We start from the raw sequence: 25,246 nt of genomic DNA, 5'->3' as shown, positions 1-25,246 counted from the left end.
ATCAACCAAATACAAAGCAATTGTCTCTTCCAACTTGTACTACGAATCAGAAACTGCTCGAAAAGTGAAAAAAAATAACTAAAGTGCATAGATAAATAACTCAAAGGTATCCTACTTCACCAATCAACCTTCCCCTGTCTGTATGCAATAATTTGTAGCAAATACAGATTAAGACACACCACTGGACTATAGAACTCGATTATTTGTTCGTATTCATACAAAACAGGTCCAAAAAGAATCAAAGTCTAAAAAACGAAAATTAATTAAGAATTACTGTATTCAACCTAGGCACGACCGACATTTGCCGAGTAAGCAAAGGAAAACCTGGATGAATAATGCTTGCAGCGATTGAACCTTATTCCCACTCTTACAAAAAGCACTACAATTTCAGTGAGTCCACAAATGCCCAATCATCTTCGTAAGTGTAAAATCTACAGTTCAAGTAGGCCCTAACATACATCAGACAGCAGGATTTATTCAGGGATCAAAGATCAAATCAACATACCTGCCCAGTGATTGGGGAATGAAATATTTTTGATGATACGAATCGGATCAAGAAGCGGGGAGGGGAGAAAGGAGAAACCTCCAACTGAGAAAAACAATAATAATAATCAAATAAACATGTCATACCATTTCACCAGAATTTCAAACCACTTACTGAAGCTATAAAGCAGCAGAATTGCCATTAAAGTCTAGCTTATCAAAAGAAGAAAGGATGTAGCACAACAGAAAGCCACATAGGCAAAGTTCTCAAAAAAGAAAAGCTACAACATCATTCTCTTCCACTGTCATCTTCAGCCATTGCCCCTTTAACATCAAGTGTAAAGCTATATTCCTGGTCACAACCCAAATAAGAATCGCACATGAAATAGAGTGTGTAGTTCCTCTTTCCAGCTTCAGCAGGGGCAGCAAAATCCAGCTTGACCCTAGACTTCCTTTGGAGGGCAACTCTCTTAATGGCCAGTAATTGGTTGCTCTTTGTATCGCCAACAACAAGCCACCATCCTTCTTCCTTGGCTTTGGGATATCTAGGTGCAAAAACAGGTCCAACTTCCGTTCTACCCTCAAGATCTCGCTCAAGGGTTACCTGCACACTTACGTCGTCTCCAGCACTCACATTATCACTGTCCAGCACATCATATGTCAAATCAATGTTTGGAAACCGATTACAGAACCGGGCAATATCCAGAAGCTGCAAGTCCGACATTTGCAAGAGCTCACGCCTCTCGTCATCTTCCAACTCCACCAAATCAAACACTGTCTCTACACTCTTTCCTGGATTTTCTTGGCACTTCTTAGCCAATTCCTTTGTGAAGTGTGGAAGCTGGAGAAGCATCGAGTCACGTTCCCACATTCCCTGTGTCACCATCTGGCTCACCTCCATTGTTAGAAGTGCTAGACTAAGCCAACCATTACTGGAAATAACATCAACCATAGCTTGAAGCAGCCTAGTAGCAGAAAGAAGCACCTCTTGCTGATCAGAAGCAAGATTTCCACCCAACACTTGCCTAGAGAAATGGGCTTGTAAAAGAGCATTAGCCTTGACATGAGGATCTGTGTATTTCGGATTCTCAAAAGAGAAACGCAGGTGATGAATCAACCTTCTTATCAACTCCTCTTCACCTGGTCGTATCGGCAGCTGTTCAAACTCCGATGCTGAAGCCAATATTTCCAGCAATCCCTTCAACTTCGTTTTGGAGGTCACAGAAGAGCTAAAACGTTCTATTGTAGTGTAACTGATATAATAATATGACGCTATCATGCCGAGATTCAGAGGTGAAAGCAAATATTCATCCTCAACAGTGACACACTTGCTTGCCTCCAAGTCACTGATGGTATTCTCCACTAGCTCTGAGAGGTGGTCAGACAGATGCCTATGACTCACACCCTGCAGATTGTAGTAATTCGGATTCTGTGTCAGCCTTCTGTACATGAAGGTCCATGTAAGGTAATCAACAGCATCCTGCTTGTTCTGAATAACTCCAACGACAACCTCAGCATTCAAATTATCATGGAGATAGTGTTGCAGATGGCTTTCCACTGGGAATGCTTCATACAAGAACTTCTTGTAGTAATCCTTGCGTGGTGCATGGCAGAGGATAACACACTTCCCAGAGTTATCTACAAGAGGTCTACTGGCATGGCCCATCATCTGCAACAAATCAGTAACAGGATAATCAGTGTGCGCATTTTCCCTACCATCATAGTACTGTGTTCCCATGACCACCACCAAATGTGCAGATAGCGGTACACCCCAACACATTGTACCATTCATCACACACACTTGGATCCATCCAGTTTCAAACAATGTCTTCACTATATCCTGATCAGTGGCACTCAACCCCTCATGCAAGTAGCCCACACCATACTTGAGTGTCTCTTGCAGCATAGGCTCATTGATCCTGTCCACAAAAGGCCCCAGCTCTTCTGCAGATCGTAGCAGAAATATAGGTGTGTCTTCGCTGTCCAAGCTTGAATAAGTCATCAGATCTACAGCAGTCAAGCGAGCATGCTTCCTTGTGGGAACATACACAATTGCAGGCTTTCCCTTCCTTGCATGTTGGACTATTGCAGTATATGTGGGTTTTGTCATGGCTTGCATCCTAGCTTCAAAGTTAGCAATATCAACACCTTGAATGTGTATTTCCAGTGGCACAGGCCTTACACCAGGCGGAAAGTTGAAGAGCCCATGAGAAGTAGCCCCAATCCATTCTCCCAAATCCTTGGCATTAGCTAAGGAAGTTGACAAAGCAACGATGCGGATCTTGTTCTCAACCTGGCTTGAGATATATCTCATCCGAGAGACGATCACCTCCAGGATTGGGCCACCTTGACCACCAATCAGGTGCAATTCATCAACAATGAAAAGACTGACTTGCTGAACATGCTTACGTTGTTTCCAGCGACGAGATAAAGCATCCCATTTCTCAGGTGTGCTGATAATCAGTTGACCCTTCTCCAACAGCTTCAGATCACTTGCTGTCTCCCCAGTTAATTCAACAACTCTCATTCCCAGATAGTCCCCAAATTTCTTTTTCCAATCACTGAACCGCTCTTTGGCAAGAGCCTCTAGTGGAGCTATATACACAGCACGAATGGTGCTATCAGGTCCTTTCTGATGATTCCTCAATATGGCAAATTCGGCGCAAATGGTCTTCCCACTACCAGTTGGAGCTGCAACCAAGACATTGTCATCTGAATTGTACAACACTGTGAAAACCTGAGTCTGAACTGGATTGAAATGCTTGAAATCTTGATAAAGTGCTTCATATGCCGGATTCCTCAATGCAGTAACTGGCAGAGGTTGTAAGTCTAGTAACTCGGTGGGAGGAGGATATTTCTCCGGCAAAATCAGGTGTCGGAAAGAGACAGGCAAAACAGTCTGGGACCCTAGCCATTTGTCAGAGACGACGCGAATGAAATACTGAGGGGGCAATGGCTCATATATTGGGACCGTGAAATTCAAAGTATGGTCTTCATCAATATACTGCTTCTTCAGCATGAAATATTCATGATGAAGAATATACTCCCCATCATTATCTTCAACAATTATCCAGAAAGGTTCTACATAACCATGAACCTTGTCTTCCCATTGAAAATCTGGTGTAATAGTCAATTCAACCCTCAAGACTGACCGGGTAATTGGTTGAACATGTGCTGCGAGGTTAAGCTTTGGGAACTGATGAATAAACTTGTGTAACGTCCTCCCCATCTTTGGGAACCGGATAAGCTCTCCCAACTCTTGTGACGAAAGATCATAATAACGCTCCCAAGCCAAGTCTTTCTTCTCCAACTTCATCAAGATCTCATTTGGTATGCCATGGAATTGGCGAAGTGGTGTCTGTACACTCCACATCCTCTTGCCTATCATTTTGCACCATTTTAAGGCCTTCTCAGCTAACTGAGCCCATCCCCTCTTCAGAACAATCTCAAAAAGGGCTCGCATCAGACGTGCAGCACTCTGCAAAAGCAAATAACTAAGTTAGATAATTTGCTATCAGATAACACTAAATCAACGAATGAAAAAAGAAATAATAACTAAGTAAGAGGTTGTAACTACAACGCAGCATACCTGAGTTATATAAACCATGTCGGATGACAAAGACAGCCCTTCAAGCTTCAGCCGTGAAATATATGCCTGCAATAGAACATTGATCTTGGCACTAGGCTCCTCAAGACTCTCTTTTATAGGAATAGGAACACGATCTAGAAGCTTCGCCAATTCCATTTTCTCATCTTGTCTGACTGTTACATATTTGAATTCCTCACTAAGAGAGAAAAGCCTACAAAGTTCAATATCACCCATCGTAGGCTTCAAATGCTCATTGTACGTGGAAATTGTCCCATGAGTTATATAATAATAACTAGCGATGCGACCCAAGTCAGTCACCTGGAAATATCCACTTTTCCTGTCATACTTGACCAAGTTATTCTTGTCCAGCAATATAGCAGCAGAATGAACCTGCAAGCAAGTAAGTATTTCAACCTCTGAAGAAATCATAGATGCTCTTCAGCCTTAAGATAGAAAATACAATTTGTGTCAAAACATCATACAAGACACTACAAGATAGAACAGCAATTTTAACGTTACCTTTACCAAAAAAAAAAAAGATAGAACTACAATTTCAAAGTGAATTAGATGTTACTGCCATTGATTATCATAGAAACAATTCTACTGAAGGTTAGTCTCTGCTCTGTTCTATTCAAACTAATTGAAACTAGCTCTCCATTAGCATCAACTCACCAACAAGGACAGCTACCAACGATTTAACTATTATTAAACTATGCATTTAACAGAAATTCTCATTTGAAGCAAAAGCCACAATTATAAAGTAACGCATACTGAAAACCACCGACAGAAACTCTCCTCTAAAGCAAAGCCCATTAGGGCGCATAATTACAACCTGGAACCACCACATTGCTATGAATTTATGTCAAGACATCAGACTTTTTTAAAGAGAAAAAAAAAAAAGAATGAGCAGTGAGAGTTGACAAATGAAGGGACCAGATCTGGAAAACCAATCTTTTGTGTATCACGTGGACAATCTGGTATGAGGGGAATAAGACATGCTTTGAAGGCCCAAAAAAACTCAGCAGTGAGAGTTGACAAATGAAGGGACCAGATCTGGAAAACCAATCCGTTGTGTATCACGTGGACAATCTGGTATGAGGGGAATAAGAGATGCTTTGAAGGCCCAAAAAAACTCATACCTTTTGTTAAAAGTAAATGTCTTCATAATTTATATTTCTGGTTCAAAACAACAAGATAGAAAATTTGTCACAGTATGTTGACTTTTTGGGGTTTCTGGGGATGAAATAGTGATAGTACCTTTGTAAATCTTTCTCTTTGTATTTTGCAGTGCATTCTTGGCACTTCATTAATGAAACTTTTATCAAAAAGAAAAGTAAAGAAAAAAAGATCAGCAAGCGGTATATACACAAGACTTACCAAGTCAGCACGCCTTTCCTCCAAAGCATAATCAGTTTTAAGAGCATCAGCAGCTAGACCATAAAGTGTGGGATTCCGTACCATGCGAACATAGAGGTAAGTGTATAGGAGCCACTTGCAGGCCTCTTTTGCATTCAGGACTGTCCCAAGGACAATCTCTGCATTTAGTTGATCTGCCAACTTCGAAATGAACTGACTTTCGATCGGGAGCTGCTGATTCATGAGGGATAGATAGTACTGTAATTCACTATGGCCAGTCAAGATAATTCCTTCACCATAAGTGTCATATTGAGGCCTTCCAGCACGACCAAGCATTTGCATAACATCAAGAGGACTGAGTTCAGTCCATGCTCCTTTTTCAGGATTGTATATCTGGGTACCTTTTATAATGACAGTATGTGCAGGCAAATTGACACCCCATGCTAAAGTTGCAGTTGAAACCAACACTTGCACATGGCCATCAGCAAAAAGATCCTCCACAAGTTGCCGATCGGTTCTAACCATCCCAGCATGATGGATGGCAAAACCATATGGTAAAAGATCTTTCAGATCATTGCTCTTGACAAGTTCAGTTTGAGACTGTAGAATTTCCCGGGTTACACCTTCCTCCTTCATGAACTTACCAAGGGTGTCATTAGCAAGTGCAGTATCCCGTATAGCGCGAGCTGTTTTAAATGTTTCCTTCCTTGAATGGACAAAAATAAGCACCTGATGCTTTCCTGCAACACCAATCACTTTCTCATAGCAAACGTCATTCATCAACTGGAATCTCTGCAGTGGCTTCTTGACAGTAATTCCAATATACTGTTGAGCCAACGGTACAGGCCTATAGCTATTGTCAAAATGGAAGAGTCCTTTCTTCAGATCAACTCGCAAAAACACAGCCACATCCTCATAATTTGGAAGAGTTGCTGACAATCCAACAAGCCGAATATGCTCTTTTGTGGTTTCAATCTGTCTAATAGTTCTCGCAATGATACTCTCCAAGACGGGGCCTCGGTTGTCATGCAGGAGATGTATCTCATCAATAATAAGAAGTTTAACAAGCTGTGTATATGTGCGATCGCCTGACTTTCTGGTTATAATATCCCACTTCTCTGGGGTAGTCACAATAATTTGAGTCTCTTCAATCTGTTGACGAGTTAATGTTTGATCACCACTCAACTCTTTCACCGTAACACCATAATGTTCCAAACGCCTGGAGAGATTACCAACCACTTCAGCAACAAGGGCTTTCATGGGTGCCACATATACAATCTTATAGTTGTTGTGGTTGAATGTTCCATCATCTTCGTTGCGGTTTAGCGCAATTTGCTGAAGTATAGTAAGCACAGCCACATTGGTCTTCCCAGCACCAGTTGGAGCACAGAGCAAAATGTTCTCTGGGGAAAAGAGGGCAGTCTCATATACTTTACTCTGCACCCTGTTCAATTGGGTCATCCCACTGAACGCTGGTTGAGCCCACTCTGGAATGGAGGATATCTTCACAAGCTCTTCGCCAGGGGCGAGTGGCTTTGGCTTCAATGCTGGCACGTGAACTTCCTCATACCCCTTCTTATGATTCCTGTAAGACCCCACTGGAAGCTCACATTTCTTATTTGCCATCAACAAACCGCCTTGTTGAAATGCAAGACTGTCAAGATCAAGAAACTGGCGCTGCCCCGTTAACCAACCATTATCAAGATCTCTATCTACAAGTGCCTTCCTTTCTCCATCACCATCAACACCAGACTCATCTTTAAGACGCCGAGCCTCTTCCCTAATGCTTTTTTCCAGATTCTTCTGCCTCTCTTTTGCAGTAGCCCTAGTAGCATGCAACTGCTCTAATATCGCCACGTGATCTGGCCCCAACCCCAACATCTCTTCTTCAATTTTCTTCCTATTCTCTTGATCTTCAGCCCTTGCAAGACGGGTACACCATACTACCTTTAGCCGATTGCGCAAAAGATATTTGATGAGGCTGAACTTATCAAATTGGAGATGCACCAGCAGCTTTGTTTCTACTTCACGATCATCGCCTTCAGCAAGAATTTTTAGAACCTCTTCAGCAAGCTTTTGGCTTTGTTGCGGATCGATCTGTTGCTCGTAAGCTTGAGAGATCTTTCTTTGAAGCCAATAAGCATCTATGTCCTGAACATTCAAGGCCATTCCCTCATCCGCCTCCCGCATCTCATCATCATCAATGCCACTGCCCATCTGCATAGCCCCAGAACCACTGGCTTCCATCACATCATCGTCCTCCTCTTCATCATCAGGTACCACATCAAGGTCACTCTCTTCTTCTTCTTCTTCATTCTCCTCAAACTCAACTGCTACACCGACATCATCATCAAGAGCTTCATCGCCATCAGCTGCAGCAGACGCCGATGCATCGCCGCCATCTTGATAGTCAGTAATGAGTCGCCCAATAGACACCAACTGATCAAACATCTGGCTCGAGATGGAATTTAACAGCTTTTCAATTTCCTTTTTCTTCTCAGGGTTCTTTAAGTTGTCATTTTTTAACACTGCCAACATCTCATCAGCTGCCCCACTCACAATGTTGAGGGGCTGTCCACCAAGTTGCTGCTGAATCAAGCTGAGCATGGCCTCATAAGCAGCCCTAGTTTCCTTTGTTTTAGGCTGGTAAACACCTTCCTCGCTCGAAGTAAGAACACTTTCTTCCTGAAGTCGTCTCTTCTTGCTTTGCCTAGTGGGCTCAGAGACAAGTGGTTCCCGCTCCTTCTTCTTCCTAGCTTTCTGAAGTTTCTCATCCAACTCCGGAGGTCTACCCTTGTAAGCTCGATCACCAAATGATTTGGGATCTATTTTTCCATAAAGAGACTCAGGTTCACCAGACGGTTCATGAGTATCACGGGGACGAGAATCAGTAGTTAGGACAAGACTCGAGTTTGCTCTGTATTCATACTGTTTGAAACGTGCATGTGCTTCTGCACCACCGCCCAAATTCGACATCTTTCAATCACTAATCAGAAAACCTACAATTTCACAACAAATATGAAGGTATTCAATTAGTCAGCTCAAACAGCTAAACCCTAAGTGGATATACAAATTCAAAAATTGATCATACAAATATCAGGTAGCCTAGCCGGAGAGATTCAGCAACTACAGTTCGAAAACACAGATACAAATTCAAAATAAAAGCACACATAGATGTATTCATTAGTCCTCTCAAACAGCTAAACCTAAGTGAATATACAAATTCAAAAAATGACAATGTGAATATCAGGTTGCTAACAAGAGAGATTTCGGAATTACAGTTCTTTCAATCAAATATCAGAAAACCTAAATTTCACAACAAATGTGGACTTACGGCTCAAACAGTTAAAACCCTAAGTTTGATAATGCAAATATCAGTTTGCCTAGCCAGAGAGATTCAGCAACTCCAGTTGTAAAACACAGATACAAATTCAAAAAAAAAAAAAATTAGTGTCAGCTCAAAAAGCTAAACCCTAAGTACAACTTCAAATCCAAAAGTTGACAATATGAATATCAGGTTGCCTAGCCGGAGAGATGTACGAACTACAGTTATAAAACACAGATACAAATTCAAACGAAAAAACAACAAAGACGAATATGAAAAATAAAAAATTGAACTTACCCCAAGCGTGTCCGACTAGGCAACAAGGGAGAAAGTAGAGTTAATACTAAAAACTGATTAATATATATAAATAGGAGTAGTTGACAACCGCCTCAAACAACCGCCATAGATTTGGACAGTAATAAGTGCAGCCCTACTGTGAGCTTTTCGGACTAAAATGAAGTCAATTGTAGATATACAACTTTCTTTTCTTTAGGGTTGAGATAGATGACATGTGTGATTTATGTTAAAGGGGCAAGGAGAAGTAATAACATCTAGTATTTTGTTTTTCCCATTACAAAACCAAACTAAAATACGATAATTAAAATTAACCATGTCGTAATTTATGTCCTCTTTTGATGAAGGCTTTTTATATCTGTGACTAAAAATGTTGATGATTTTTTTAACCTTTCGAAAAATAGAGTTACAATTAATTAAAAAATTATCATGTATCAACAAGACGATGCTTTAGATCTTATGATAGTTTTTCTAAAATTTTAATTTTAATTCTTTATTCATGATTAAATATATATTTTTATTTGAAAACGGCAAAATTTTCCACAATTTTTTCTAAATATCCAAGTAATTTAATAAAATTTGTGGATAAGACACAAATGGTTATTATGTTTATGGCTTTTATTCTCAGCATAACATTCCTGAAATTTGAATGGAGGATAGAAGTGATAACAATTCCTAAAAGATACTATACATGTATATTCCGTGAGAGTTCACAGATGTTTATTTTCTACTTCTATTATTTGTAACACAATTTTTGTGAGTTTTGTTTTATGTAGCGCAGACGTCAGGGAATTTAATTCAGTGAAACTGCTCTCGAAGATCACAATGCTATACATCCATTGATATAATGTCGTAAAAGTGAGTACTAATTGTTGAGACTTGAGAGAACGTGAAGCTGATGAACTCCGTAAGTGCAATTTTTGTTAATTTTGTGGGGCACAGTCTGCTTCGCTTGGAGATATAACATCTAAAGAAAAAAAAAATCATACCAAAATCTTGGTACAATACTCTTATTCCATATAGAAGGTGATAGCACTCTTTGATGAAGTGAAATTTTCCTATAGGTGTGCTTGGTATGTTGTTCTTTCAATTTTCTCACGTTTAATTGATTAAAATGATCTGGTCCTTCTGGAAATTATTTCTCTAAAAAAACATGTTCCTTAAATATCTTTCTTAGCTCATGTTAGATTTTAGTAGAGGGACCGACCATATTTCTATCAGAAACAAAACTGTCATCTTTCTAACTTCAAATTGAGAAGGACACAATACGGACTTATTGAAGGTCTAAAATGATAAGAGCATTTTGAATAGCATTGGAAAACCCTAAAGGAGAATAACTTAACATGACAGTACAAGACGAGGACAACAACCGTCTTTCCCATGTATAGCATAGTGCTATAAGGATGAACAGAAGCAAAGGTAACGAGTCGACCAACACTGGACCAATAGTTTCATCAGTGAAGTTGATCGATCAAGCACCCCAAAATTGCAAAGTATCAAGATTTGGAGCCACTTTCGTTATCCTTCCATAGGCTCAGCTTGAGATGACTCTTCTGTCTTGTCGCCTTTCTTTCCTGCTCAAGCAAGGGTAAGATATTAGAATTAAAGAAGTTAACTGGTTAGACTGCCAAATATTGTTCTACAATTTCAAGAACACTATTTGCAAATGCATTTTGAATTACCTTTCTTTTTCTTCCCACCACCTTTCTTCTTGGTCTTAACGGGAAGGGCTAGCCAGGCCTTGATTTCAGGTTCATCCTCTGTCGTCTTTGTAGGGTTCAGCTCCTGGAGAGCATGAGATGTAACCCTATCCGACCCATTAGGCATTAAAAGCACTGTGAATTTGATGTGAGCAACCAAATCACCTGCATAGCAACAAAAGATGATATCAAACAAACAAAGGGACATTATGACAAAACTTCCATTTAAATTCGAATACTGGCGAATTTGATCCTGCTTCAGCATAGGAATATATCACGACGCTGACACAGCTAAAATGGTACTAACCAGGTTTCTCATGTAGAACAGGATATGGCTGCAAAAGCTCATGGTTAACACATTCAACTAGGCCCAAACGAGCCCTCTTCTCCTCCAAATCCCTGTTCAAGTAAAATAAAGAGTAACTAAACAGCATTCTCTTTCATAAGTGAAACCAGACATCATTATGATCATGAAACGTCTAAATTACTACAGCAGAATATGGAAATTAGGAAAATCATCGGACCTTGCCGTAAAAGGCATGATAGGGAACTTCTGACTGATTTCGCTGAAGATAAACCTTGAGGCTTTCATCTTCAGGTTATAGCTTTTGTCTACGGCTCTCTTGTAGATAGTGGTTTGTTTCTCGTCCAATAACTTTGGCTGCAAATTTTTAAAAAAGGCCCGTGAAAGTAAACAACTGTGAGATTCATAAAGAAAAATCATTGCATCTTTAATTTTCACATGTCAAAGGTGCAACACACGTCCATACCTTTCCATCACCAGTGCTCGTCACAATATCAATGGAGTAGACCTCATTCTCCTCAAATTCTGCTTCATCTACTCTTGTATCAGGATTGGACACGCTCAATACGACTTTGTTTCCATCAATAACAAACTGCTTCATTTGATGACTCAATACACCTTCAACAATCTTGCAGTCATAGGCAGCAGCAACTTTCTGAATAGCTTCTGTTACATCTGAATTCTGCAATATCCAAGGAATTTAGCAACAAAAATAATACACAAGGAAATCAAACAGTTATTTGCTTTGAAGGATGGCATATACAGCAGCTATACAAAACACCTACTCTACCTCGTCTACATATTCATAACATTTGAATGAGACCAAAGGAAGATATGAAGTCTCACCTCACAGTAGTCTGAGGATTAAGAACCTTCCTTGTTATTTAACATTACCTAAGATGATCTACAACTCGGACATTACATAAATTTACAAAATATCTGCTTCCCAACATCAAATTGAGATAAGTTGATCTCATGTAAGTCAAAGACTAGTGACTGAAGTACATACCAAGAATTTTTTTCAATACATAATGTTACTGATTTCTTGGAACCATAACATATGTTTATATTCAAAATATCAAATCCACCTAGCACTAAGAGAAGGAAATATAACTGTCAAAAAGAAAAAAGCGGCACTAAGAGACTGGATATGCTAGACCACTGAAGATCAACAGGATCATATGGTGGAGAAAAAGGAATACATTGCAAGTTACTAAGCAACAAAAACGTGTTCACACCCATCAATAGTGACTCCAACTTTATTGGTTTGAGGTTCCTCTCAATTTAAAAAGTCCTTTCCCAAAAGGACCCACTAAGCTAAGGATGTAACAAGCAGTCACACGGAAAGGACTTGTAATTTTTTGAAAGGACTTATAGTTTCTTTTCAAATAGGCAAAGACCAGAATCATGCATTAGCTGAACAAGATCCAGCAGAGCACGTTCATCAAGCAAGAGAAAATGTTGTTGCAGAGAGCAAAGAGCAGCAAAGATTGAAGAAAAACGAGCACATCATCACCAGATCACTACCACCGTTTAGAAACTTGAATGACACTATCCACTTAGCAAATTGCTTGAGCAAACTTAAGTACTCAATGAGCCAATGGGAAAAAAAGAAAAAACTACAGTGGTAACTTACTGAATAAACAAGCTATTACTGATATGATCTCGCAACCCTACCATGCTTTACTGATATAATCAATAAAGCTGGTTCAACATCATTATTGACCAACCCTACCATGTACATAATTTGACATGTGGAAGGAGTTTCCAGACAGAACTCTTTTTTTTTGTAATTATATAAGAAATACATATAAGTTAATTTCAGATAGAAATCTCTTACTATATATAAGCAAGAAACAGAAAGAAATATCTCTCAAATAAATAACATGTAATCAGTTAGTGCATCAGAATAAACAAATATCTAGAATAACATTACCTTCTTTCCTGGTCTCACAAGCCTCAAAGCAACTTCAGCTGCTGTATTAGCAGCTGCAATGACATCAGCAGCTCTACCGGTAACTGGTCCTTCGTGAAGAACATGTGTATGTCCAACTACTGCAATAAAACCATCAATGTGACATCCCATATCACTGCATCAAAAAAGAACTACATGTTACTCACACAAACGTAAATTTCCTGCTATAAGCACTCGATGACACAATCCAAGTTTAGCTCCGTGCTGAAAGAATTGTTCTTTTTTTATTTCTAAACTAGCAATTGGTATCATGATAAACAATGAAAATCACCTCAGGGTGATGTAAATTATTACTTACATCTTCAATATATCACCTTCTTCCAGTACTGTCTCATCACTAGACAATGGAGAGAAATGGCACACAGTGTTATTAACTGAAATACACGTTGGAAACGCAACACCTCTCTCAATCTTCTTCTTCACATTCTTGTACATGTTCCCAGTTTGCCTACAACGCGTTTTAGTCATCAATAAGTACACTTAGCAGATAACATTATTCCTGAGATACGAGGAAATTAAAGGTTTTGAAAGTATAGAAAACCCAAGTGCATACTCTTTGATGTAGGCATCCCCCTTTTCACAGAGATCAACTATCTTTGCTTTTGGCCTGCATGCTGACAACACCAACTGCAGAGCCTCTGCAAAATCATAACCGAAATAACAAAACTTAGTCCTTCATAACATGGACCCTATAACTATTTTCAAATACCCTTTCCGAATAATTGCGATTTTTTCCACATGTATTAGGGTAGAAAGTTAGTAGATAGTCTACCTTTTTTGGTAGTCTCGTATTTTCTTATTCTTAGATTTATATTACTATCTTTCGTTTCTGTAGCCTCGGTTACCTTATTATCTCGCTGTTTTAATTAATATTTTTTTCTTTTCTTTTATGCTTGTTGCTGCTGCCTATTTCGTTGGAAACAGTCTCTCAACAAGATAGGGATAAAGTCTGCGTACACTCTGCCTCCCAAGACCCCACTTGTGGGATTACACCGGTTTTTTTGTTGTTGTGTAACTTTGTAAGGAATTGATGCTGGTATGTACAACCAAAAAATGAGATGGTTAATGGACTTTCAGATATCAGACAAAAGATTAAACTGTCAATCGGAAAATAAATATCAAATTAAAAGGCCAATAAAAGTATAGGGAGAAAGGAGAATAACTGTTAACAATTTCGGCGGCGCTCTTGTATTTGGTGACAACCTCAGGACTGGTGAGATCCAATTCTTTCTCTTCTCTTTCGTCGTCCGACATACTGACCAAACACCTATAAATACACTTACACAAATTCTACTGAAAACAAAAAGGGAGAAGAATGAAGTTAGAAGAGAGAAGAGAAGGAATGAGGAAGAATAGAAGAGCAGCAAACTTACCGAATGGAAGTGGAGGCAACAAGGGTTTGAAGCTAGGGTTTTTAGCGTGTTCAAAGGTGTGTGTGAGGTGATAAAAAGGAGACAGCGTGGGTGATTACTTGGCTATAAAGTGGGGTCCTTTTCTCTTTTCCTTATGCCTTGTTTGGCAATTGTTTATGTTGCTACTTGTTACTACTATCATTTTTGGAAGGTTAGCTTTATTAAAAATGAGGAAAGAAAAAGAAGTTCAAAGGGAGATAGATAATTGAGGAGAATTATGGTTTAAATTAGGTAAAAAAGGGTATTCGATTTTATTTATTTATTTTTTTTAAAAAAAGGGTTGTTGTGTTTGGATATCATTTTTAAAGAGAAAAAAAAAAGTAAAATTTTGTGAATAAAACTCATATTGAACTTGAAATACACTTCAAAAAAGATTTCCAATATCAATATGGAATAATGAATCGAACTGTGAAAACAAGCATTGATTTGTAAATACTATTTTAAGTCGAAGTTGAAATAATGCAATTATTCTCCTGACCAAACACGTCAATCATAATGCATCATGCCCATATATTAAATTAGGGATAAGGCATCATTACCCCCCTCACCTAGTAGTTTTTTTCCTACGATACACCTTACCTAATTTTTTGTCCTATTACCCCCTAAACTTATTTAAAACGGAATAATTACCCCCCTAAACGCTGATGCCCACTCTCATGCCACTCTCCTTGCCACATGTGCATTTATTTATTTTCTTTTAAAAAAAATTCAGCTTACGTGTCAATTGTTAAGAATAAAAAAATTAAAAAATGATTTTTCTTTTAAAAAAATTATTTTTAAAACCCGTTTTTAAAAAAAAAAAAAACTGAAAACGGGAATTAAAAAACTGAATTTTCTTAAAAATAAATAAATTTAAAACTCTTTTTAAAAAAAATGAAAATTTGATTTTTTTTAAAACCCATATGTTTTAAAAAAAAAAAACTGAAAACATGATTTTTTTTTAAAATATGGAAAAATGGATTTGTTAAAAATATGGAAAACTTGATTATTTTTTTTTTAAATGTCTTAAAAGATCTTGATTTTCATGATTTCATTTTCTTAGGACACTTTTATTTTTCAAATAAAATCCGGAAAAAATGTTTTTCTTGTCAAAATTTGAAAAAAAAAAAAGACTGATCTTTTATAAAATCTTGAAAAAATTAATTATTTTTATAAAATGTGGAAAACTAGATTTATATTCATATTTTAAGAAAATACAGATTTTTAAGGAAAAAAAATTAAGTTTTCCCGTTTTTTATGTTTCTCACTCTCTCAAAGAGAGTGAAACACACTCTCCTTGCCACGTCAACCTTAAAGGGGTAAAATATTACGGTTTTAAATAGTTTAGGGGGTGATAGGACCAAAAATTAGGTAAGGTGTCTCGTAGCAAAAACGCTACTAGGTGAGGGGGGTAATGATGTCTTATCCCTATTAAATTATATTGAACACGTATGTAATATAACTCAATTGATGATGCACCCGTAATAAATCCATAACAAATCTTACAACAACTTGTTGGAAATCTTACAAAAAATACTTCATCACGAACATGTGTAGGGACTTTTCTTTTTTCACGAACACTTGTAGGGACTTCCCTTCATCACGAATACTTGTAGGAACTTCTTCTAAGCTTGAAGAAAATACTTGATCACGAACAATTGTAGAGAATTCTTCGTAGCTTGAGGCATGCCAATGGCACTGTCCTTAAGGATATTTCACCCCGTATGGGTGTATCCCCCAGGATTCAACAAGCTCTTCTAGTACAAAACTAGGAACCAGAATCTAACAAAGATTTATCTCATAAAAACCCAACAATACAAAATGAGAAGAAGTAGTTTTCCCTATGTTTTTCCCCCGTTTAAAGATGAACTCACAAGGTAATATATATATCAACCATATGGTCTCTTCCAGATTCTAAAAATTGAAGGTTCAAAACGGATAGTCAAAAATGTCTTTAATGGTTATTGAAATGATTAACGTTAGAATGCCATTAAATGTGATGGCAAATAACAGTTTTATCATCAAGATCACTTAGTCAATTCAAGATATTTAATTCTTTAAAACCACCCAATAACTATACAAAGTATCTGTTACTAATGTATAAAATAGATTGTTAGAAATAGTCCTTTTATTTTTGAGATATTAAATAGAAAATAATATTTTTCTAACACAACTTGTTCACTTGGAACAAGTAATTGCCCTTCTATTTTTTGGCATATTTGGTTAACCAAGAATAACAACCCATTCAACAACAAAAAGGACCCATCTCTTTCTTTGATACATGAACGAATATGTGAATTTAACCAGATTGTTAACAAGGAAACTTCAAGACATGGATCATTGTTAATTTTTGAATGTAGATTTTTGATATAATTACAAGAAAATCCAGGAATTAATCACAATTATAGAGAGACAACCTTTTGAACTGCTGCTGAATTCATGGGCAGGCAAGAGACAATCTAGCGAACTGAAACATCTTAGACGTGCTCAATTGGGTGAAATTTTGAATAAGATCGTGCTATTTTGAAATCCAATGATGCTTTTCATAGCGGTCCAAAATCAATTGTGCCTGATCTTCTAGCAAAGGAGATTACACGGAAGAAGTACTTGATAGGCTTAACATTTTCGATAGTTCTTTACGTGTTTAGCAATGAAGCTGTTTGAACAGATATGTTAGAAACTACTATTGTTAGGTACATTTCGATTTGTAGTGTTAATGTTGTTAATGTGATAGATACACTTATTGAACTACCAAGGAGCAATGCTCCCTCTACTGTGTCATTCTACGTACTATTATCCAATTATGGAAATTCAGGTACGAAAAGGTGAAAACACCAAATCATCTTAATAGATTTGGATCTTGATTGATTGTTTAATTACACAAGTATTTTACTTTTGACATGGAACATTAGACCAATAGCGAGTGAAGAACTTGTTAGATTAAAACAACCAACAAAATTTGAGTGTAAAAATGACTTATAATATTAGTGTATAAAATTAAACTTGTTCAAAAACACAATAATTCCAAAAGGACAATCAAAGCCGATTTAGCACCCCATTTTTAGTTCTTCCACTATTTCTCATTCCGTCGTTTCTTTGTTTACATACGAATCTAACTCTATAAAAAATGCCTAACATAAGAGATAATGATTAGGTCAAATTAATTAAAGAAACAGATTTACTTACATGCAGGGCACATCTACTTACATGGGATCAACTTTTTGTTTTATGTTATATATTAAATGTTCAACCACCTTAACACAAATCAAAAGTGTAGCTTAGTGGTAAAGGGGATTTAAATTTACCTAGAGCATGTAGGTTTGAGTCTCACCGACAACAATTTCTTTAATTTTTGAACTCCTTGGCAAAAATCCCACCTCCATCACTGGTTACATGGAATGTTTATATCATATCAATAAATAGATGACATATTTTACATACGCTTTAATCATTGAATCACAATCAATTTGTGTGTGTATTTTACCTCAACATGTTACTTACCCGTAAATTAATTCTTCTATAGTTTAGCGTAAATACTATTTATGAGTAAAAAAAGAGAGAGAGAGAGAGAAATTTTCACAAAGGACTATAGTTTGGACATTGTTTGCAAGGCCTAGCTATAGTTTCGTTAATTATCATTCGTGGCTACAAAGTGTTTGTCATTAGGTGTATTTGTTTGTATTCAATTTACTCTAATCAATTCAGTTGTATTCAATTCACTGTATCCATTTGTAGCTATTTTTACATTATGTTCAATTTGGCTGTATTCAAACAACAAAAATTCAAAAAATACATGGATATTCGGTTGTATTCAATTCATTATATTTATTCGTAGCTACTTTTATACTGTATTCAATTTACTGGATTCAATTTGGTTGTATACAAAGTACAAACAACAAAAATTCAAAAAATACAGGGATTTGCCAGAAAAAATCTCATTCGGAATACATAACTACTGGCAAAAATAAAAAATATATATTGTATTTACATTTAAAAATACAGAATACACTCAAATCTGGCTAGATCAGAGAAATACAAGAAACGAAATACAACGACGAAGGTCTAGTTGACACCATCGGTACTCCCTCAAATGTGGCGGTGGAGTTGATGACGACAGCCAGATATGGAGCTCGAAATCGTTGGAAAAAATGCATACAATACATCACACGCGCAGTCGGTGATCTAAGAAATACAAATATAGCGACCACGCCAATGATCTTAGAAATACTCATAAAACAACCACACTGTTGATTTTAGAAATACCAATACAACGACCACTCCGGTGATCTGAGAAATAAAAATATAGAGAGACGCTGACACCGACAGCATCACAACGACCAAATTTGGAACCATTAGGTCGTTGGCGTTGCACCGTCCGGTGGCAAAATCTGAAACAGAAGAAACAAAAGGTCGCTAGAGTTGCTCTTTCCGGCGAAGCAGCGGCGATTGGGGGTTCTAACGGCTTTGGAGAAATGAGGGAGAGAGGAGAAATGAGGTTTAATGTGAATTTTCTATGAAATACAAAGTATAGCTATGCATAGTAATTGATTTAAAGTATAATTACAATAAGTTAAATCCTTTTATATGTTATCTATCCCATGTAAATTTCCAAAATAAAAGAACCGTAGTTAAGAACATAAATGCACCAACATACAAATTGGGGATGTCTTGGAATTACACATGTTGATTTGATCCAATTGAGGATATGAGTTCACATAATAGGACCAAAGAGTTGAATTGTTGACAGTTGACTGCATTTGGGCATCTTCACTATATTACCAAACCTAACTTAACCTGCCAAATCTCTTTCTTATGCTATAAGATTATTTAATCAAAATCACATTCTCCAATTATTACTTTATTTTCGTTTAACTTAATGCCTTGGTCTATCATACTACAACATTGACATCCTTGAAGCAAAAAAATGATCTTGATGACGCTAATGAGTCGAAAATATAGATCAAGAATCTGTTAACATATTTATATAAATCTCAATCCTGAAAATATAGTATCTCGCTAGAACTTCAACATACTACGTAGGCGTTTGGCCATGAAAATCAAACATTTTTCTCTTTATTTGGAATTTTGAGATTGCAGTTGAAGATAGAGTTGTTTTTTGTTATAGTTTTTGCAAACAATATTTGGTTATTTGAATGTATTGAAAGTGAAAACAAGGTTTTAGATGTTTATTGAAGTTGTATTTGGAATTTTCAAGGCCAAACGTTGATTTCCAAATAAAGTGAAATAGTTATCCGGAAAAAAGTGAAAATTTCTCATGGCCAAACAAGTCCGTATAAACTCTTTAATATTAGGATTTCACACTTGTACAGGTCTCAAACCATGTAAGAGATGCTCCTTAACCTAGGCCAGGGGTGTAACATTTATATTAATTCGTAAGTGATACAATTATACAGACAATCTTAGGTTGTTTAAAGATCAAAAAACGATTGCTAACAGAATTTCTCCATGGCGTTTGTTTTGGTTGGAAAATTGCTTGAACTTACATGAAAGAATACCCATGTGAATTGTCAATTTTCTGGAAAAAAAAGTGCCTACTTACTTACATATTTGAAGAAGACTCAAACATTGGACCACCATTAGAATAGATGTTAAAACACCATTATAGCTAATTCCAAGAAAAAATGCTAACCTTTGAAACACAAAAAAATCGCCACGATAATAATATCAGAATAATATTGTAAACATTGTCTAATGAGCAAATGGATAAAAAGGGGTTTTGCCCATCATTGCACCTGACCTGAAGTCTCATGACAAGTGAATTATATACCCGAATCAAGGGGGAAATAAAGAATCTGAGAGCAATTCGATTTACAGGGTTAAAACCTCATACTATTAAACTGATCTAACTGTTATTCTAGTTATAATCTCTAGCTAGCAACTCGCATGCGAGTTAGTGAGAAAGAATCCTGTGGCAGTAAGCAGTTGTTATTTTCCTAACCTAAAATGAGGAACCGTCAACAGAATTGTCCCAGTTGAATTATCATCACACTTATATCATCAAGTGAACCTCGAGAAACAGAGAGGTCAATGAGCTCTCTACATGCTGACAAGGGCTGCTGCGTACTGACACCAGTGCACAAAGGCCGAGCAATATCTACTGCTTCTTGATTGCTAACCGTATCCCACAAACCATCAGATGCAAGGACTAGGAATTCCAATTCAGGATTAAGTTCAAGAATCCTCGTCTCAGGTTCTGCCATTACCCATTGTTTAAGGTACTGATCCCCGATAGCTCTTGATACAGCGAGAGATCCCTGAATTCTCCAAACACCATGACAACAATCTACATAGCCACCCTAAAAAACACAAAGCACAAAAAGATCAGCCACAGGTCAAATTTAAACATGGGCTTTTTTCATTTTTGGTCAATCAACCAAACTTAATTACGGTCGCTAGCCAAAATATACAAAACCTATACACTGCCAATGTATATTATATGAATATATACTTAATATACATAACCTATACATTTGCTGGCTGTTTTGTAAATTAGATCACCGAAAGGCATTGGATTATAATTATCTCTTTAAACAAGTAGGGTAAGACAAAGCTAAGCATAATTTCAACGTCAAGGTGCTTACCGATGCCTCAATTCTATCTTTCTCATCTTGCCTTGAAGGCTTATGATCAGAGGTCAATGCCTCAGCAATCCCTCCTCTGCTCACAACAGCACGACAATCACCAGCATTAGATACAACTAGATTGCCTTTTTCGATCAATGCAGTTACACAACACGATCCACCCCGAGCTTCCTGGTTGAGAAATTCAGAATCTGTTTTAAGATAACCATTTTTCACTGCCGTCTCAACTTCGTCATCTGTTGTCTTTCCTTCTAGTTCATTTATAATGTTTTTATTCAAGTTCTCTGCTGCAAACTCCGCAGCTTTTACTCCTCCATGACCATCAAATATACCAAAAACACCCTGTTACAAATAAGCCCTTTGTCAGTGTTTACAGCTTTAAACAATTTAGAATCAATCAATCAATCAAAAATGCCTTAATCCCAAAATAGTTGGAATCTAAGGTAAATATCCGCTATATCCATGCCACTATAGTCAGACCGTTTTCATTCTAATACAGGTAACTAATTCATCCTCTAAGACAAACTTGGTACTTACACATTTTCAGTGAAGTTTTTATTTCTATGAAGAACTAAATTTGGAAAAACACAAGTTAATTTTTCACGATGTACTTTAGGAAACAACCTCTCTCCCTTCACGAGATTAGGGGTAAGGTCTGGGTCCACTCAACCCTCCCCAGACCCCACTTGTGGGATTATATTGGATATGTTGTTGACTTCTTCTTGTTGTTTATTGTTAATTTTCAAAGACTAGACATAAAATAACAATTTGAAAGTTTCCTTCCAACTACATACTCTATGACCCTAGGCAAAGTTACTCAATTTGATGCTAAAAGTCCATATCAATTCACGAAAACGCAGTTGAGTAAACATGCGAGCTTCAAAACATAGCAAAATAAGTTTCACAAACTGAAAAGAATCATAAGATACTACTCCCTCTGGCGCAATTTATGTGGAAGTCCTAAAAAAGAATGTCAGATTTCTATATTTAGAAATAACTTAACTTTAAAATTACCTTTTAAGCATAATAAGATGATTTATAGCCGCACAAATGTCTAACGAGCCTCTAAAGTTTGTTTTAGACCACAAATTTCAAAAGCTCTTAAACTTTGTATCTAGCCAAACGGTACCACATAAATTGTGATGAAAGAAGTATTTACTTACAAACAAATTAAAACTGAGTAGTAATTAACAGGGAAAGATACCTGTTTGGAATCTCCTTGGAAATGAACCAAAGCAGAGTGACGATCTTCCATAGCACCTTTTCTCCCTCTTTTACAACAAACACTATACCCCTCTCCTTCAACCTCAACCAAATCCTCAACCCGACCCGGATTAGTATCCACCTTAAAATTGCCAAAACTCATGGAACCCACAACAGAAAGATCCAACCTAGTCGGTCTCTTCCTCTTCAAAACCGTATTAGTGGAACAATCAGTATTAGAAGCTCTAATAAGGTTACTTAACGGCGCCTTCTGTATACGAAGAATCCTTAACGGTGATGATGACGGAGAAGAAGGTGAAGGAGAAGATGACGGTGACGGAACCCTAGACGGTGAGAATACCGGCGAATTTGAAAGAGCGACAGTGCAAGACATGTTTGTCGTTTTCTTTAACGTTCGAATTCTTTTTCTTTTTCCCGTTAGTTGTTTTTTGTTTTTTGTTTTGTGAGGAGGATTGTGGAAGGGGAAAGTTGGAGGCATTTATAGTGTGTTGGAATTAGTGGGCAGACTGGCAGTCAAAGTATTGGGGCCAGATTGGAAAATGGAATGTGTGGCCCATAAAAGCCCATCCCCGTGTTTTTAGAGCGGTGATTTTATTACTATACGATACACTTTATTTTAACTTTATGTTGACTATTCACTTTGTGCACTATTGCACGATATCTCCTTTTCTAATCTCAAATTTACCCCCGGAAAAAATTTGAGTATTCATCTTGCAGGATAAAAGTCACTTTGCATGAAATAACATTTCGGAAAAGATATACTCCGTCCGTTTAATTTTATGTGAACCTATTTGACTAGACATAAAGTTTAAGAAAAAAAAAAAATTGTGGTAAAATGAGGTACATATATTTTATATGGTTATAAATTTAAATGTAGATTGTTTTTAAATATGGAAATGAGTCATTCTTTTTTACACGAACTAAAAAGAAAATAGATTCGCATAAATTAGAACATAGGAAGTATATTGCGCTAAAAATTAATACTCCCTCCGGATAAAAAAAGTGTCCACTTAGTATTTTTTTTCTTGGGTCAAAAAGAATGTCTACTTATCCAATCAAGAAAGAATTAATCTTATTTTTTCAAATTTGTCCCCATTAAGTGTTATGTGATCAAATCCCAATACATATTTAATTAGGGACAGTTTAGTCAAATTACTTATTTTTGTCTGAGAGTTAGTATTTTTTTAAGGAGTGTGCAAATGGCTAAGTGGATACTCTTTTTAATTCGGAAGGAGTAGTAATATTAACAAAATTAGAGTGCCTTGAATGAAATTTTTGAGTAGAAAAGATGAATAATAATAATATTCATATATTGATTGAAACAATTAATATAGAGTTGAATTCTTATCCTTTTTTTTTTTTGAAAATAAAAGTAAGCGCCAAGTGTGATTTGCTCAGTTCTTTGAGTTTGTCAAAATTCTGTAATTTGAAGTGCCACTGTTACAAAATTATTTGTTTCATTCTATCCTGAGAGAAATTAATATCAAACATTTAAAATCAGTGAAAGGATTAAATTGGTTAAGGACAGGTAATACATTCTGGGCTCGGAATTAATTTAACAATACTATTTTACATACCTATTCTACTTCAATAAAACTGGTTAATGATACATAAAGGTAACATCTATCATGCAGAATATTTTTAAGAAACAATACTTATGGTATCAATTGCATTTATTCTGAAACCTACTATTCTTTTCTGACTAGGGTCGTCGTACCAACTGTATGAAGTTGAATAATCAATTTATTTACTCCCTCCATTTTAATTTCTTCTTCGCTTTTATTTTTTGTCTGTTTTAATAAAGAATGTTTTTTTCTTTTTTTTCTTTTTTTAGCAATTCTTTAATTTTAATTTTCACTTAACATGTTTAAGAACTCAAGATTAAAAGAAATTTTGGTACATTTCACATATCTTTAGTTTAAGACCATAGGATTGAAAAATCTTCTTCCTTTCCTAAACTCCGTGCTAAGTCAAATTCATACAAACAAATTAAAACGGAGGGAGTACTTTTTTCTGGTAATAAATTGAATAGTAACCGATGCGATTAGAGTGTGAAAACTCATGAGGATAGGTACATAGTATTTCATTCCCTCTTCGTTGTCATATGTTAAGCTAGACTAGATTAACACTCACGTACACGCAAAAACGTAAATTATCAATCAGTTTTGTTAATTTTTTCATGTAACGCGTTATCTTTTAGTACACTACATTAGAATGTTATCGTTACTAATAGCAAGTTTTATAAAACGAAACAACAATCTCGTTGAAGAAGAAGTAGGCAGATGTGGACAATCAAAATTTGGAAGTTAAGGTCAAACACGTAAATGAAATAACTGCTTGTCTTCCACCTTACTTACAGCAGTTGGTTTTGACTAAGCCACTTTGCACATGTCATTTTCCTTATTATCATTGCAAATTATTACCCTCCTCTATTAATATCAAAAGAATTGATTTTTTTTATTAAAAGAATTTACAATATATAAAATAAAAAATGTATAGAAAAGCTCAGAATATCCAAAATTTAAGTACTATATACTATATACATAAAAAAAAACTATCTTCATAATGTAATTTGTTTAGCAACCGAGTATTAAATTGACACCCTTAATCAAGGGTAGCACTGCCACTACTCTCAACACGTGGTCCATTTTGTTGGGTTATTTTACCTTATAAATCCCAATTTATTAGGTTATATTGCTTCTGATTAAATTTATATGATACTTTTTTCTATCAGAATACTTTTGAATGTTTGTAAAAATTTCCATACCTCACATGCTAGAAAAATTGAAATTGGTGTATGTTTGACAAATTTCAAGCAAAACTTGCAAAAGATTTTTTCCAGGTTCAATTTTTTGAAGTTGTGATTCGAACATATATTTCAAGTAAAGGTTTTCAAATCAATATCTACTCAAGATCTCCAATATTTGCAACTTTTTTCTCTTTAACCAGAAAGATACCCCAATGTTTGTTTATGGCAATTTTTGTCAATAAAGTGTGGCATCA

The 25,246-nt window shown here is 36.4% G+C and overlaps 3 protein-coding genes across 4 annotated transcripts; all 3 read right to left on the bottom strand.

Moving 5' to 3' along the window:
• Positions 1-590: 590 nt before the first annotated feature.
• LOC132606320 (DExH-box ATP-dependent RNA helicase DExH12-like) lies at positions 591-9,286 on the bottom strand. Its single transcript, XM_060319763.1, has 4 exons — positions 9,051-9,286; positions 5,450-8,427; positions 4,073-4,462; positions 591-3,961 (listed from the first exon to the last, which is right to left on the bottom strand). Exons 2-4 carry the CDS (start codon positions 8,402-8,404, stop codon positions 773-775), a joined length of 6,534 nt encoding a protein of 2,177 aa, XP_060175746.1. The 5' UTR covers positions 8,405-8,427; positions 9,051-9,286; the 3' UTR covers positions 591-772.
• Positions 9,287-10,298: 1,012 nt separating this feature from the next.
• LOC132606324 (ERBB-3 BINDING PROTEIN 1) lies at positions 10,299-14,550 on the bottom strand. Of its 2 annotated transcripts, none has more exons than XM_060319778.1 (10): positions 14,400-14,550; positions 14,190-14,319; positions 13,580-13,664; positions 13,325-13,474; positions 12,988-13,141; positions 11,518-11,733; positions 11,272-11,408; positions 11,055-11,146; positions 10,730-10,912; positions 10,299-10,621 (listed from the first exon to the last, which is right to left on the bottom strand). In XM_060319778.1, the coding sequence occupies exons 2-10, from the start codon at positions 14,278-14,280 to the stop codon at positions 10,566-10,568; spliced, it is 1,164 nt and encodes a 387-aa protein (XP_060175761.1). In that variant the 5' UTR covers positions 14,281-14,319; positions 14,400-14,550; the 3' UTR covers positions 10,299-10,565. The 2 variants fall into 2 exon arrangements, with proteins under 2 accessions (XP_060175761.1, XP_060175770.1); XM_060319787.1 differs by having other exon boundaries at positions 14,190-14,316; positions 14,400-14,539.
• A 5,588-nt stretch (positions 14,551-20,138) lies between these two features.
• Positions 20,139-22,703, bottom strand: LOC132606309 (probable protein phosphatase 2C 25). The gene is made up of 3 exons (XM_060319753.1): positions 22,224-22,703; positions 21,020-21,361; positions 20,139-20,734 (listed from the first exon to the last, which is right to left on the bottom strand). Exons 1-3 carry the CDS (start codon positions 22,614-22,616, stop codon positions 20,393-20,395), a joined length of 1,077 nt encoding a protein of 358 aa, XP_060175736.1. The 5' UTR covers positions 22,617-22,703; the 3' UTR covers positions 20,139-20,392.
• Positions 22,704-25,246: the final 2,543 nt, after the last annotated feature.

This window comes from Lycium barbarum, chromosome 1 (genome assembly GCF_019175385.1).
Source record: "Lycium barbarum isolate Lr01 chromosome 1, ASM1917538v2, whole genome shotgun sequence".
NCBI lineage: Eukaryota > Viridiplantae > Streptophyta > Magnoliopsida > Solanales > Solanaceae > Lycium > Lycium barbarum.
The sequence above is the reverse complement of the archived record's forward strand: the minus strand, read 5'-3'. Positions and strand labels throughout refer to the sequence as shown.

What these genes read in the sequence shown, in the direction of transcription:
- LOC132606320 (XM_060319763.1), bottom strand. Translation starts at nt 8,404, where the DNA reads ATGTCGAATTTGGGCGGTGGTGCAGAAGCACATGCACGTTTCAAACAG. An exon ending in AGGAAAGGCGTGCTGACTTG is followed by an intron (nt 4,463 to 5,449) that starts GTAAGTCTTGTG and finishes ACTTGCTTGCAG; the next exon opens with GTTCATTCTGCTGCTATATT. An exon ending in ACATGGTTTATATAACTCAG is followed by an intron (nt 3,962 to 4,072) that starts GTATGCTGCGTT and finishes TTGCTTTTGCAG; the next exon opens with AGTGCTGCACGTCTGATGCG.
- LOC132606324 (XM_060319778.1), bottom strand. Translation starts at nt 14,280, where the DNA reads ATGTCGGACGACGAAAGAGAAGAGAAAGAATTGGATCTCACCAGTCCT. An exon ending in CGCCGCCGAAATTGTTAACA is followed by an intron (nt 13,665 to 14,189) that starts GTTATTCTCCTT and finishes ATGATTTTGCAG; the next exon opens with AGGCTCTGCAGTTGGTGTTG. An exon ending in ATCATGCCTTTTACGGCAAG is followed by an intron (nt 11,147 to 11,271) that starts GTCCGATGATTT and finishes TTACTTGAACAG; the next exon opens with GGATTTGGAGGAGAAGAGGG.
- LOC132606309 (XM_060319753.1), bottom strand. Translation starts at nt 22,616, where the DNA reads ATGTCTTGCACTGTCGCTCTTTCAAATTCGCCGGTATTCTCACCGTCT. An exon ending in TCCAAGGAGATTCCAAACAG is followed by an intron (nt 21,362 to 22,223) that starts GTATCTTTCCCT and finishes TATTTGTAACAG; the next exon opens with GGTGTTTTTGGTATATTTGA. An exon ending in AAGATAGAATTGAGGCATCG is followed by an intron (nt 20,735 to 21,019) that starts GTAAGCACCTTG and finishes TGTGTTTTTTAG; the next exon opens with GGTGGCTATGTAGATTGTTG.